The sequence below is a fragment of the Lepidochelys kempii genome, chromosome 3 (genome assembly GCF_965140265.1).
Source record: "Lepidochelys kempii isolate rLepKem1 chromosome 3, rLepKem1.hap2, whole genome shotgun sequence".
Taxonomy (NCBI): domain Eukaryota; kingdom Metazoa; phylum Chordata; order Testudines; family Cheloniidae; genus Lepidochelys; species Lepidochelys kempii.
The window spans coordinates 55450572-55466302 of NC_133258.1; the positions used below are offsets into that span (position 1 = coordinate 55450572).

Here is a 15731-nt window from a genome sequence, read left to right on the forward strand (position 1 = left end):
ACATACCAGTACTACAGAACAGCAAGAGTTAACTGTGTGCGTACCTGCATGTACGGGAAGAGGGGGAGAATTATATGGGGAGGATGTGAATTCTGAGATAAGTTATTGCATTTATACATCTTGGGGTTTGTGTTTTAAAGAAAGCCAATGAAGTACATTAATATTTTGAGGGTGCAAGCTGTTGAGTAGGCAGGAATAGAGGTCAGCATTGTGGCACAGACCTAAAGAAGCTAGTCTTATGGAACAGGAAGAAACATAAGGTTGCACAACTAACATTATCTGGGAGGATATTCAAGGGGAAGAGAGCAGCATGAGAAAAGGCACAAAGTCACTTGTGGAAGAAGGAGTTGGGCTAGCCAGAGATGTGCTGAGTTCATAGAGTGTTAAAGTGAGAAAGATAAGGGAGATGTAGGTAGGAGTACAGCTGAGTAGAGCCTTTAAGATGAGCAGAGGAAATTTCAGTAATTGAGATGAGGGATGACTAAGGCACGGACCCAGATTTTTGCAATAGGGATAGAGAGGCGGGGATGTATTGTGGAGATGTTGCAGAGGAATAACTGGCAGGATTTAGAGGCAGTCTGGGTATCAGAGGATGAAGGAGAAAGAAGTGTAGATACGATACCAGCATTGCAAGCTTGAGTAACTGGGAAAATAGCAGGATTATTAACTAGATTAGATGGACTCTTGGTCTTTTCTGGTATAGCAAATCCCGTGTTCCTATGTTTTGTTTTGTTTTTTTACCTTGCATACTTACCTATATAACATTTTTTTAGGGAAAATACATATTCTGTTAACACATCAATAGCTTTTAATTTCTTATCTAAACATACGTAACAGATTTCAAGACATGTTACTACTTCCAAACACCCTGTCATAAGACTCACTACCCTGTAGAATAGGTGTTGGCCTATCTGATTTACAGTGAAAAATCTCTGCTATCAGTATAGCAAACACCTGCTTTAGTGTGTACAGCCTACCTGGCATTACAAATGTTCAAAAAGTTGGTTTTGTTTATAAAACTGGAGTCATGTGTTTGATTCCCAAAGAAGATGATGTAAGTACAGTAGTACATTCTGAAATAGGGCTGTTTAAAATATTTACCAATACCTAGAGATAACAGGTAACAGAGATCTACCATGTAAAATAGTCCTGATAATCAAGACCTACCTTAATGTTAATTTTCCTGAAAGAAAACACTAACATTTCAACTAGTGGTTTATATCTATTCCACAGGGTGATTCTGGTGGCCTTATAGGGCCTCCTGGACATCCAGGTCCAAAAGGTGAGACAGGACCCCCTGGACCAAGTCTGCCTGGGAAACCAGTAAGTACTTGCTATAAGGGCTTTCGTGGCTTGTTTCTGTGTAGTACTTGTAGCACTATTGAAAATGATTCGTATAGCAATATGAGTATAATTTTGAAAAAAACGTGTATGTTATATCTGTAAAGCAAGTACATCGAAAATACAGTCTAAAAACTCTTGTTGTTAATGCAAGTGTCTTTTCAATGATCCTACAGACTGTGGCACTAATAATCAAGGTGTAGACAGATCATTTTTATTTACAAATGCTGACTACCTCTGACATAACATTTAATCAGACTCAGTAATTTTAAGGTAGAATTATTGTTTTTTAGGGTCTGGCTGGCACTCCTGGAACCCCAGGTCCACGAGGGCCTAAGGTATACAAAAATTCTCACCGTTCCTATTTCTAAGAGATACACTAATTTCTGCTTTTAAAGATGAAACAGAAAGTTTTGTAACTTTATTAGGGTGAAAGAGGACTGCCTGGCGTACAAGGGTCTCCTGGAGAGATGGGGCCACTCGGAACAGGAATTCAAGGACCCCCTGTAAGTATAGCAAATAGTATGTGAGAGTTTCATTGTAGTTATTACTGAGAAATCTATGTAATGATCAGGTTCATATAACATGTTTCAGATTAGATCTTCCTGATATGAGTTCCCTGCTGCTCTATGATTCCTGACCCAACACCTCTTCCCCTTTCACAGAGCAGAAAACAATATTCCTGTCTATGTCTTGCTGTTACTCCCCCTAGAACTTCACTTATAAGTAGGGGATGGGAGAGTTGCCAGAGCCTGTGTTCCATGCCCTTCCACATTAATTTTACATTGTTCTGGGACATCTTAAAGCTGATAGCTCTTTTTCTGGCTGACAGCTGTTTTGAATTTGTCTGCCCCTTCTGGTTCCAGCACGGGCACATGAGACGAGGCACTACGCCCTGTAAAGCATCTCTGGCTGTCACTCAGTCAATAATCACAGTTCCCTTCTCTGTGTCATTCCCCATGCCCTGGACACTGGGAGAGGCAGAGGCAGGTACTCTGCCTCAGGAAGGAAAAGGTGAGGCTGGGCAGCAGCTCCAGGGTTTCAGTGTTGGGATGCCTGAACTACTAGAATTGGAGTACTGCTTGTGGGTGCAGAGTCTCCAGCCAGAGCTGCACAACTCGGCACAAGCTTCACACCTATGAAGCAACAAAGTCCAGATGTGGCCAGTTTCCACCGGTATATTTTAAACATGAAATGAGCAAAGGACACTTTAGCTGGGGTAAACAGAATAAATAGCTGCAGTAGTATGGTCTTTTATATCATTCTTGCCATCAGCAGCACACTGTTCAAAATGCTATTTCATTCTTGCTTCCTAACGCTGCATCTTTGTTGCACTTATTACTTCAGCATCCAGTCCATTTCTGGAAGTATCAATGGCTACAGGAACTTCTTCAGATTTTCCCCCAAATTAAGTAGAAAATATTTTTGAAACGTAAGACATTGAAAAATATCAGTGTTTTTTCTTTAGAATGTAGCTAGCTCCACAAATTATAAACTTAATTACAGCAACCTATACTATTTTCTCCCAGCGTTCACTGCTAACTTAAAACGTTAAGAGCCCTAGAGTTTTCCAAGGTTGCAATACCAAGTAGCAGATCCTTTGCCACACCTGTGTAAAGAGGTGTTGCACAGAGGCAATCGGTAATAGTGTGGACTGGAAGATAGATTTCTCCCTCAAGGGAAACTCAGGGCTGCAGTAGTTTCCGTGGGGTTGCTGCCCATATTCACTGGGTGAAGGATTTCTCCTTGTGCATTTACATAGTCACATGTCCACCATTCTTGACTTACTCAAACATCAACAGCTCCATGGTGATCAGGACCCCAGTGTGCTCCCCCAGAATACTGCCCCTCCATAAGCCATGGAACCCTCTGCAACCAGGGAAGTTGGGAAAAGATTTGGCCTTAAAAGGACTGAGTTTTAGAGAATGCCAGTAGTTGTTCCATAATCCAAGTAATAATCTTTCTTCGTCTAGTTGTCTTGATAGTGTTCAGTAATAAAGGTGGTAGATGACACAGGTCATGCTCATGAATTCTACAGATGAAAATGACAATATCCTGTCAGTCCAAGTCAACATATTAAACTAAACTTTTCACTTTTTTTATTGAAATGAGTAAGTTATAGAAATCATAATGCTTGAGACAGCTGGCTGTGGTTTCAAATATAAGTTTTAAGCAAGTCTAATAATTTAAAATACAAATTAGCGTTTAAATTTTAAAATGTTTAAATTGATTCTTAGGCATCCTACAATTTGTGACGATTTTTCCTATTGCATTGCATAAATTTCAGTTTTCCCTGTAAATCTCAAGCTAACTGAACAGTCCATTTCATAATAACATAACTGTGTACTTAGTAGGTGACCTTACTTTCTATTTGAAATGGTTCTTAACCAAAATACTGGATCTGATCACCCTTGAACTTTAGCAAAATTGGGTCCAGATTTGTAACCTGACATTTCAGCAGGTTCCATTCTCTAAGATGTGCTGAACCAAAAGCCCACATTCAGTATTTTTGGTTCAAGCTCACCCCTGTTATAAAAGCATTGCTGCTGTTATCTGAGTATACATTTGGCTATTTTTACAGGGTCCATTTGGGAAACCAGGTGCCCAGGTAAAATTATTGTATAATTTGGAAAAATAAATTTAACTTTACATGTTTTCCAGTTTCTTGAATCATAGCTTAAGTAACTGTTCTGTATATTAGGGCCCTAGAGGACCCCCTGGATTACCTGGAACTCCAGGTACCCCAGGTGTTGATGTAAGTAACAATTCTATATATAACACTATATTGATGTATGTGCCCCTTATCAATGACTGAAATTTGAAATGCAATGGCCTTGTTTCTGTTTCTAGGGTGCTCCTGGGCCAGATGGGAAGCCAGGACTTCCAGGTCCTCCAGGTGACCCAGTATGTATACAAACTATGCTTGACTTACATTGTGTGGATACTAGTATTTTAAAACAGAAAGACACCAGATGCCTAGTAGGCCTAGCAAATTTTATTCAGTTGATTACCTAGTGATTTTTTTTTATTTAGCTCATTACAATATCATTAAAGTTATGGTTATGTCAGCACTTTCATGATAAATGTCTGTTCACAGGAGGTTATGATTTAGCTTTAATAGTTTGTTCCAGGCTGCAACTTTGCTTACCATGTCTCAGTCCCAGGAGCAGTTCTGTGTAAATTTTCAAAGACTATAGTTTGGTTCTTCTTTTATTAGAAGACTGTGGGAAAAATTGTATTGCTCTGATGCATTTAAAAAGCTATTATATTATATTATAAATGAAAATTTTAAAATAACTAGCCCATAATGTGAACTAATTTTCTTGAACTAACCCATAACTAACCCATAACTAGCCCATAATGTGAACTAACAAAAGAATTAAATGGCTAAGATGAACAGACACCTGAAATGAGTTTAGATCCTTTAACATGTTCCCCAAAGCTGAAACTTTACAAGCTTAATTTTGATTTTAAAACGAATGCTGACAGAGGCATTAAAAAAGGTAAATAAAACTCTCAGAATTCCTAGAGCAGTTCTTGGGACCTGTTCCTCAGCAAAGTGAAACCCTTTAGTCACTTGTTAACCTCACTTGTGGTCCTAGAATTATAATGTGATTTGGCTTTCCTAAATGGTTTAGGCCAAAGCCTGCTACCATATAACCAGATTTTTAAAAAGGCTTAGTTTCAGATAGTAGGTGAGATGTAGTGGTGATTCCCTAAGTGCAGGAAACTGTTTAAATCCTAAATACCTTCTTAGTTTTTATTTGAGACATGACATATATAAAAAGAAAATTAAAAAGACATATCCCAAACACCAAGCACCAGTGCTGGGAAACCTTATGGTGTCTTTCAGCAAATCAGTGCTGCTTACAAAAGTGTGAATTCAGCCTCTTCTCTAATGAACATCCCTCTCAATGAGTGTTCAAACCCTGCCATGTAGACTAGTCCTTCTCTAAGAACTTCCTGGCAGATTTTTCAAAGTTTGTGAAACCATGCTGGATGTGGTATGTCCTTTTATACATTAGCTGTTAAATCGTGTTCAGCAGTGGTTCCACTGCACAGGTTGCTGACATCCGTTGTCAGCAAAGAACGGTTTTCCTAATGTACTGAAGGCTAAGGTTTGACACTTCTGTTTTCCTGGTGTAGACAGGACCCTTAAAGCTTTAAAAATGTGAACATTTGAAACTGATTAAATTGAAGACAAGTACACACCAGATTTGTCAGTGTATCTAACTATATATCATGACCAAGGCTGGGTTTTTTCCCAATAATCACAGGAGTAATTTAGCTTGTGATTTTCATGATTTACAAAAAAATCCCTACATTTTGACATTGTGAGGATTCATTTTTTGGAGGTGGGTGGGTGGAGGTGACAGCAACAGCTCAATCAGTTTCACGGACAACCTTGAGAGGTACAAAATTAAACCTTGCACTTGGAAAACTAAGGGAAGACAGAGGGAAAACAGTACAGCAACACACCAGACCAGATCAAAGAACTATCTGCCAGAGCTTTAATTTCCAGGGGTGATGAGATTTCTGTCTCTTCCTGCAGAAATAAAAAAAAGACTTAAATATTTTGGAGGGCTAAGCTGGGTTTCAGAAAAGTGCACTCTGATAGGGGAGCAACTGTGTTTCAGTGTGTTGACTGTTTTCGTAGCACAAACACCGTTCTAGCTAGTTCACTATAATATGGAACAAAGAAATACCTTGGGTAGAAAGCACTGACAACATTTAAAAAATATATTTGACTCTTGCACTTTTCGTCATGAATATGCTTTATTTTTCCTTAAAAATATCATGATAAAACAGCCTTAATCATGACTAATTTGCATAATTATGTAAACATTTTGATACCATTAATACGTATGGAAACCATGAACCAAATATTTAAAGATGTTGGATATTTACAGTATATTAAATATTTCTTAAGTGTATGCATGTGTTTTATTTCAGATTGCACTTCCACTTTTGGGAGATGTGGGTGCTTCATTGAAGGTAGTATATCGGTTCAGGAGGAAGTCTTTCCACTAATATGAATGGGTTGTTCAAAGCAAAATAGACATTGGCATGTTTCATATGTCTGCTTTTCCTAAAACCAAGGTTATGTTTTACTATATACTGTAAATCACCAAAGTTAAGGGTGTAAGACATTTCAGAGACCTTAAAAGACCTGTCATGTCTGTCATGGAAAAAATTGAATCCTGATCCAGATCCTTTCTTTGAGACCTGGGTCCACCTCTTGCTTTTCATTAAACTGCTCAGTCCTCTCTTTTGTCTAAAAACAAATCTAGTTGTTGTTCTTCGAGTAAGGTCCCTGTGGATACTCTAGTTCCTTTACTCTAGGTGTTCTTGCATCCCCTGTGCCTTTGATTGGAGATTTCTCGTAGAAGTGTCTGTTCAGCCCGCACATGCATGTTACTCAATCACGTGCTGGTGTTATATAGCAGTGTATGGGCTAACTGCTCTCTGTTCCTTCTCGACCGCCTCGGGCTGAAGGGGCCTTAACAGTTGTCCACGTCGTTTTACCTCAACTGTGTCCCCTTAGCTCTTTTAGTAATTAGTTTATTATAATTGTTCTTAGCAGTAGTTAGTAGTTTTGGTAGTTTAGGTGTTGTAGTTTAAAAAAAAAAAGTTTCCCAAAAAAAAGTGTGTCTATGTGTACACTGCCTGTTGTGCCAGGAGGCAATCCTGGTGAGTGACAAACACTCCCATTGCATTGCTTCGCGGAATCCCATATTTTCCAAAAGGGCAACTTCTGTCTGGCCTCAAAATCTAGAGCCAAGAAATCAGGGAGATCATGCATCATTTTCTGTTTCAGTCACATTTAATATATTATTACTAAAATTACCCCACAGGAAGATTTAAAATAATAAAACCCCCAGCATCTTGTGTGTTCTTGATTTATTTAATGCCTCTGTAGAAAGGTTAATCATCACAATTTTATATATTTCCAGTAAAATGTTTGTAGCCACTTCCAGGCTGGAGTTCCTGGATTAACAGTCATAAAGGAGAAAAGGGAGTAGCAGGCTTTCCTAACAGGGATGGTCACAACAGCAGGAAGGCAAGATTATGGGTGTGACTATATATTCATATGATCCACTGTTTCTTTTGCTAAAGTACTTCCCATCAATTTATTTTCCTCTGTTCTCCAGGGTGATACTGGGCCAAGAGGTCCTTCAGGAATCCCTGGTAGAGAGGGGCCAAAGGTAAGTTTATTAAGTGAGTACTTTAGATAACTTTTTTTTATCCATTAAAAATGCAGGGCTAAATCCTATTTGTCTATCTTGTATACTTATAACAGGTTTCAGAGTAACAGCCGTGTTAGTCTGTATTCGCAAAAAGAAAAGGAGTACTTGTGGCACCTTAGAGACTAACCAATTTATTTGAGCATGAAAGCTCATGCTCAAATAAATTGGTTAGTCTCTAAGGTGCCACAAGTACTCCTTTTCTTCTTGTATACTTATAAGGCCCCCACTACTGTAATCAGAACCTCGTAATCTTTAGTGTATTTATTCTTAGAACACCCCTGTGCTATAAAGTGCTGTGATTCATTCCCATTTTACAGATGGGGAACTGAGTCACAGAGGACTGAGTGAGTTACCCAAGGTTATGCAGGAAGTCTGTGGTGAAGCAGGGAATCTCCCAATTCCCAGGATAGCACCATAATTACTGGACCATCCTGAGTACTTACATATTTTGTTACTCATGTGAATAGTCTCATTGATTTCAGAGGGATATATTCTAAACTTGTATTGAAGTCATTAGGAATTGTGCCTTACTGAAGAATTACTAAAGGTCGCAGGTTTTGACATCTAAATCCCTTAAAGCAAAATCCAATAATAATCATAAAGTATAAATTCTCCTTTGAAAAGAGTTCTAACCTAGCCTTCTGCTTCGTGAATGTTCAATGTGTCTCAGATGGCATGTGACCAGGATTCATCACTGAATTTGGATCATTAGCTTCCCCGGCCCTGGCCAATTGCTGATGGGGAGCGCAACATGAACACTGATCCGTGCCCCTTCTAAGCTAGTTGTAGTTTATCAAGCGAACTTTTGCACTCAGCCTCAGCGTTTTGGGCCAAATTCAAGTGCATAGGAAGTAGGCATAATGTTTATTGACCTTAGTGGTACCTGTGCCGGTGTGGAATTTGACTCTTTGTTTGTTTTATGGTCCCTTACTGCTAACCCATAAGCTCCATACTAGCATATTTAAAATTATGCTAGAATACTAGCATATTTAAAATGAAACACACTACAGTACATAAGTTTTTGTAACTGTAATAAAATACAGTAATAGTTCAAAAGTTATGTCTTTATAGGGAAGCAAAGGTGAACGTGGATTTCCTGGACTTTCTGGAGAGAAAGGTGATGAGGTAAAATTATTTTAATTTCAATAATAATTATATTATGTGTACATGAATAAAGGTCCAAATTGAGAACTAAATCCACATATTATCTAATTCTCCAGAATATCTCAAGAAGATATGTAAGCGTTAGGAAGGCTGATATTAACAGTTCTTGATTCTGAATTTTCCATATAATTAAGTACTGTTACTCAGTTGAGTAAGGCAGTTTTATTTTTCGCATCTCTTAATTTAATTGCAAAGGATTGTATATTTAAATGCTAATATTGAGAAGATAATACAGGATCGAGCAATAAATGGGTATATGCCGAGTATTCTCAGAATGTTTGTTCACATTTTATAACAAATGTGCTTTGACTGTGTTACTGCCCCTTTAGTGTTTGTCAAGGTTCCTTCGCCACTCTGAACGCAAGGGTACAGATGTGGGGACCTGCATGAAAAACCTCCTAAGCTTATCTTTACCAGCTTAGGTCAAAACTTCCCCAAGGTACAAAATATTACCCCCGTTATCCTTGGATTGGCTGCTACCACCACCAAACAAATACTGGTTACTGGGGAAGAGCTGTTTGGAAACATCTTTCCTCCCAATCCCTTGCACCCCACTTCCTGGACAAGGTTTGGTAAAAAGCCTCACCAATTTGCCTAGGTGACTACAGACCCAGACCCTTGGATCTTAAGAACAATGAACAATCCTCCCAACACTTGCACCCCCCTCTTTCCTGGGAAATGTTGGATAAAAAGCCTCACCAATTTGCATAGGTGACCCCAGACCCAAACCCTTGGATCTGAGAACAATGAAAAAGCATTCAGTTTTCTTACAAGAAGACTTTTAATAGAAATAGAAGTAAATAGAAGTAAAGAAATCCCCTCTGTAAAATCAGGATGGAAGATACCTTACAGGGTAATTAGATTCAAAACATAGAGAACCCCTCTAGGCAAAACCTTAAGTTACAAAAAAGATACACAGACAGAAATAGTTATTCTATTCAGCACAATTCTTTTCTCAGCCATTTAAAGAAATCATAATCTAACACATACCTATAGCTAGATTACTTACTAAAAGTTCTAAGACTCCATTCCTGGTCTATCCCCAGCAGAAACAGCATATAGACAGACCAAGACCCTCTGTTTCTCTCCCTCCTCCCAGCTTTTGAAAGTATCTTGTCTCCTCATTGGTCATTTTGGTCAGGTGCCAGCGAGGTTACCTTTAGCTTCTTAACCCTTTACAGGTGAGAGGAAATTTCCCCTGGCCAGGAGGGATTTCAAAGGGGTTTACCCTTCCCTTTATATTTATGACAGTGTTCTTTTTCCAAAAGTATTCTAATGAACAAATTTAGTGGCAGGATTATTCATGGCAACAGCAAATATTAAGTGAATGTAGGAAAATATTCACAGTGTGCTGCTGTTGCTAAGAAGGCCAATGGCATTTTGGGATGTATAAGTAGGGGCATTGCCAGCAGATCGAGGGACGTGATCGTTCCCCTCTATTCAATATTGGTGAGGCCTCAACTGGAGTATTGTGTCCAGTTTTGGGCCCCACACTACAAGAAGGATGTGGAAAAATTGGAAAGAGTGCAGCGGAGGGCAACAAAAATGATTAGGGGATTGGAACACATTACTTATGAGGAGAGGCTGAGGGAACTGGGATTGTTTAGTCTGCGGAAGAGAAGAATGAGGGGGGATTTCATAGCTGCTTTCAACTACCTGAAAGGGGGTTCCAAAGAGGATGGATCTAGACTGTTCTTAATGGTAGCAGATGACAGAACAAGGAGTAATGGTCTCAAGTTGCAGTGTGGGAGATTTAGGTTGGATATTAGGAAAAACTTTTTCACTAGGAGGGTGGTGAAACACTGGAATGTGTTACCTAGGGAGGTGGTGGAATCTCCTTCCTTAGAAGTTTTTATGGTCAGGCTTGACAAAGCCCTGGCTGGGATGCTTTAGTTCGGGATTGGTCCTGCTTTGAGCAGGGGGTTGGACTAGATGACCTCCTGAGGTCCCTTCTAACCCTGATATTCTATAATTCTATGATTGAATTTTGAATTTGAAAATGTGAGTATTTTCACCAGATACTGGATTCCTAGGGTATTGTAAGCCAGTAAGGGTACAGAAAAATACCACGAGACCTATTGCCCAATGAAAAGGAAATTCCACAGCTCCAATTTTAAATGCCAGATATTTGCAATGAAAGCTCAAGAGCAATCTTATGTCAAAAGAATTCACCAAAATTAATCAGCTAATAAATATAAGTGAATCATGTGCTCCTTGGAGATAATTTGCCAGATGAAATAGGTAAAATAAATCATCCATTACGGATTATTTGCTGAGCTCTATTAAATAACAAAGCTCATCAACTGAAATATGTTAAATATACTACTCTCTCGTAAATGTTATTGCTTTGATAGGAGAGAATGCATCTGAAAAATTATGGTCGCTAATATTTGGAATTTTGAATGTATTGATGAATTCCTTATTCGTTCTGGGGATTTCATGGTACATAGCTAATGTTAATTATGGAGTGAAGGTGAAATTTCAAACAAAATATGGATTGAAAGTGTTTTTCAAACTGAAATTTGTACTCAACACTATCCATCACTTCAAGAGAGTGATCAGGTAGACTGTGTGTCAGATTTTCACCAAAACTGTGATGGAATGATGATGTTTTTTTTACCTTTGATTTAGCCGATATACTTCCTTTCTTGCACAATTCAAAATAAATCCAGAAAAATCTAATTACAATGATGAATTATTGTCAGACTAAGCAACTGATATAAATGTTGGGGAAAAAAGAGAATTAATCTGGAACAACTTATCTTGAGGGTGGTGTAAAGAATCAGAACAAAAGTGTTAGATATGTTCCACTTTTGCCCTAGATCTCAGCAGATTGCCAAAATATAAAGATGGTTTTTGAAATTATCATGTTTTTTCTTCCTTTTGTATTGATACTATTCAGAGAATCTGCAAGGTTGGTGCTTCTTAAATATTCAAGATGTCCTAAGATTTAGAAGACATACTTTAAAATAAATTTACAATAATAAATAAGGCTCTAAAAACATTTTATTTTAAAAATAAACAGGACTGTGGTAAAACAGTAGTGTGGCCTTTCTCTGTGCGCACCATCTCTGGTGTAATACATGCAGCAGCAACTTGACACACGGAGATCCAATTTTAAACAATTCTGACAGTATCTCACTGCCAAAAGTTGAGACAGATCTTAAAGGCAATTGAGAAGGTAATAACAAAAAGACCAGGTTATAATTGGCACTTAGGCTTTTAAAGAGACGCCAGAGTAAATTCATTCTAAGTAAATTTTTATTGATTCAATGGGGTGCTCACTCAGTCAATAACGAAGCTATTATAATGCTTCTTCACTATTTGGTAGGTGCTAAGGCACTCCCAACAATGTTGGGTAGCTCCAGTGTTTTAGCAGATGTTTTAGGTTACTTCATTGTAACTGGGTGAATGAATGTTACTTCCAGGAAACTACATAATGGAGTTGATATTCCAGTAATGGATCTGAAGTTCTCATGTTCTTTATGATTTGGTTAGATTACCAGAGCCACAAAGTAGAACAATAGTTTTAGGGTCTTCTGAAATTCATTGAAGCCAGTGGAAATACTCTCATAGACATAAAGAGGCTTTTGGAACAGGCCCTTAATGATTATACATAGGAACATAGAATATCAGGGTTGGAAGGGACCCCAGAAGGTCATCCAGTCCAACCCCCTGCTCGAAGCAGGACCAATTCCCAGTTAAATCATCCCAGCCAGGGCTTTGTCAAGCCTGGCCTTAAAAACCTCTAAGGAAGGAGATTCTACCACCTCCCTAGGTAACGCATTCCAGTGTTTCACCACCCTCTCAGTGAAAAAGTTTTTCCTAATATCCAATCTAAACCTCCCCCACTGCAACTTGAGACCATTACTCCTCGTTCTGTCATCTGCTACCATTGAGAACAGTCTAGAGCCATCCTCTTTGGAACCCCCTTTCAGGTAGTTGAAAGCAGCTATCAAATCCCCCCTCCTTCTTCTCTTCTGCAGGCTAAACAATCCCAGCTCCCTCAGCCTCTCCTCATAAGTCATGTGTTCTAGACCCCTAATCATTTTTGTTGCCCTTCGCTGGACTCTCTCCAATTTATCCACATCCTTCTTGTAGTGTGGGGCCCAAAACTAGACACAGTACTCCAGATGAGGCCTCACCAATGTCAAATAGAGGGGAACGATCACATCCCTCGATCTGCTCGCTTTGCCCCTACTTATACATCCCAAAATGCCATTGGCCTTCTTGGCAACAAGGGCACACTGCTGACTAATATCCAGCTTCTCGTCCACTGTCACCCCTAGGTCCTTTTCCGCAGAACTGCTGCCTAGCCATTCGGTCCCTAGTCTGTAGCGGTGCATTGGATTCTTCCATCCTAAGTGCAGGACCCTGCACTTATCCTTATTGAACCTCATCAGATTTCTTTTGGCCCAATCCTCCAATTTGTCTAGGTCCTTCTGTATCCTATCCCTCCCCTCCAGCGTATCTACCACTCCTCCCAGTTTAGTATCATCCGCAAATTTGCTGAGAGTGCAATCCACACCATCCTCCAGATCATTTATGAAGATATTGAACAAAACTGGCCCCAGGACCGACCTTTGGGGCACTCCACTTGATACCGGCTGCCAACTACACATGGAGCCATTGATCAATACCCGTTGAGCCTGACAATCTAGCCAGCTTTCTACCCACCTTATAGTGCATTCATCCAGCCCATACTTCCTTAACTTGCTGACAAGAATACTGTGGGAGACCGTGTCAAAAGCTTTGCTAAAGTCAAGAAACAATACATCCACTGCTTTCCCTTCATCCACAGAACCAGTAATCTCATCATAAAAGGCGATTAGATTAGTCAGGCATGACCTTCCCTTGGTGAATCCATGCTGGCTGTTCCTGATCACTTTCCTCTCATGCAAGTGCTTCAGGATTGATTCTTTGAGGACCTGCTCCATGATTTTTCCAGGGACTGAGGTGAGGCTGACTGGCCTGTAGTTGCCAGGATCCTCCTTCTTCCCTTTTTTAAAGATTGGCACTACATTAGCCTTTTTCCAGTCATCCGGGACTTCCCCGGTTCGCCACGAGTTTTCAAAGATAATGGCCAATGGCTCTGCAATCACAGCCGCCAATTCCTTCAGCACTCTCGGATGCAACTCGTCCGGCCCCATGGACTTGTGCACATCCAGCTTTTCTAAATAGTCCCTAACCACCTCTATCTCCACAGAGGGCTGGCCATCTCTTCCCCATTTTGTGATGCCCAGCGCAGCAGTCTGGGAGCTGACCTTGTTAGTGAAGACAGAGGCAAAAAAAGCATTGAGTACATTAGCTTTTCCCACATCCTCTGTCACTAGGTTGCCTCCGTCATTCAGTAAGGGGCCTACACTTTCCTTGGCTTTCTTCTTGTTGCCAACATACCTGAAGAAACCCTTCTTGTTACTCTTGACATCTCTTGCTAGCTGCAGCTCCAGGTGCGATTTGGCCCTCCTGATATGATTCCTACATGCCCGAGCAATATTTTTATACTCTTCCCTGGTCATATGTCCAACCTTCCACTTCTTGTAAGCTTCTTTTTTATGTATAAGATCCGCTAGGATTTCACCATTAAGCCAAGCTGGTCGCCTGCCATATTTACTATTCTTTCGACTCATTGGGATGGTTTGTCCCTGTAACCTCAACAGGGATTCCTTGAAATACAGCCAGCTCTCCTGGACTCCTTTCCCCTTCAAGTTAGTCCCCCAGGGGATCCTGGCCATCCGTTCCCTGAGGCAGTCGAAGTCTGCTTTCCTGAAGTCCAGGGTCCGTATCCTGCTGCTTACCTTTCTTCCCTGCGTCAGGATCCTGAACTCAACCAACTCATGGTCACTGCCTCCCAGATTCCCATCCACTTTTGCTTCCCCCACTAATTCTACCCGGTTTGTGAGCAGCAGGTCAAGAAAAGCGCCCCCCCTAGTTGGCTCCTCTAGTACTTGCACAAGGAAATTGTCCCCTACGCTTTCCAAAAACTTCCTGGATTGTCTATGCACTGCTGTATTGCTCTCCCAGCAGATATCAGGAAAATTAAAGTCACCCATGAGAATCAGGGCATGCAATCTAGTAGCTTCCGTGAGCTGCCGGAAGAAAGCCTCATCTACCTCATCCCCCTGGTCCGGTGGTCTATAGCAGACTCCCACCACTACACCACTCTTGTTGCACACACTTCTAAACTTAATCCAGAGACACTCAGGTTTTTCTACAGTTTCGTACCGGAGCTCTGAGCAGTCATACTGCTCCCTTACATACAGTGCTACTCCCCCACCTTTTCTGCCCTGCCTGTCCTTCCTGAACAGTTTATAACCATCCATGAGAGTACTCCAGTCATGTGAGTTATCCCACCAAGTCTCTGTTATTCCAATCACGTCATAGTTCCTTGACATCACCAGGACCTCCAGTTCTCCCTGCTTGTTTCCAAGGCTTTGTGCATTTGTATATAAGCACTTGAGATAACCTGTTGATCGCCCCTCATTCCCAGTATGAGGCAGGAGCCCTCCCCTCACAGGCATTCCTGCCTGTGCTTCCTCCCGGTATCCCGCTTTCCCACTTACCTCAGGGCTTTGGTCTCCTTCCCCCGGTGAACCTAGTTTAAAGCCCTCCTCACTAGGTTAGCCAGCCTGCTGGCAAAGATGCTCTTCCCTCTCTTCGTAAGATGGAGCTCATCTCTGCCCAGCACTCCTCCTTCATGGAACACCATCCCATGGTCAAAGAATCCAAAGCCTTCTCTCCGACACCACCTGCGTAGCCATTCGTTGACTTCCACGATTCGACGGTCCCTACCCAGGCCTTTTCCTTCCATGGGGAGGATGGACGAGAACACCACTTGCGCCTCCAACTCCTTTATCCTTCTTCCCAGAGTCACGTAGTCCGCAGTGATCCGCTCAAGGTCATTCTTGGCAGTATCATTGGTGCCCACGTGGAGAAGCAGGAAGGGGTAGCGATCCGAGGGCTTGATGAGTCTCGGCA

At 40.7% G+C, this 15731-nt stretch overlaps 1 protein-coding gene across 1 annotated transcript in view; it reads left to right on the top strand.

The window, feature by feature from the left end:
• The window catches only part of COL19A1 (collagen type XIX alpha 1 chain), a 337043-nt gene that overhangs the window by 244882 nt on the left and 76430 nt on the right, over positions 1-15731 (top strand). Inside the window, exons 24-32 of the mRNA XM_073336362.1 lie at positions 1234-1323; positions 1635-1679; positions 1770-1847; positions 3923-3949; positions 4043-4096; positions 4192-4245; positions 6295-6336; positions 7494-7547; positions 8661-8714. Of these exons, the coding sequence (XP_073192463.1) occupies positions 1234-1323; positions 1635-1679; positions 1770-1847; positions 3923-3949; positions 4043-4096; positions 4192-4245; positions 6295-6336; positions 7494-7547; positions 8661-8714 (498 nt within the window). The remainder of the gene's footprint in view (positions 1-1233; positions 1324-1634; positions 1680-1769; positions 1848-3922; positions 3950-4042; positions 4097-4191; positions 4246-6294; positions 6337-7493; positions 7548-8660; positions 8715-15731) is intronic.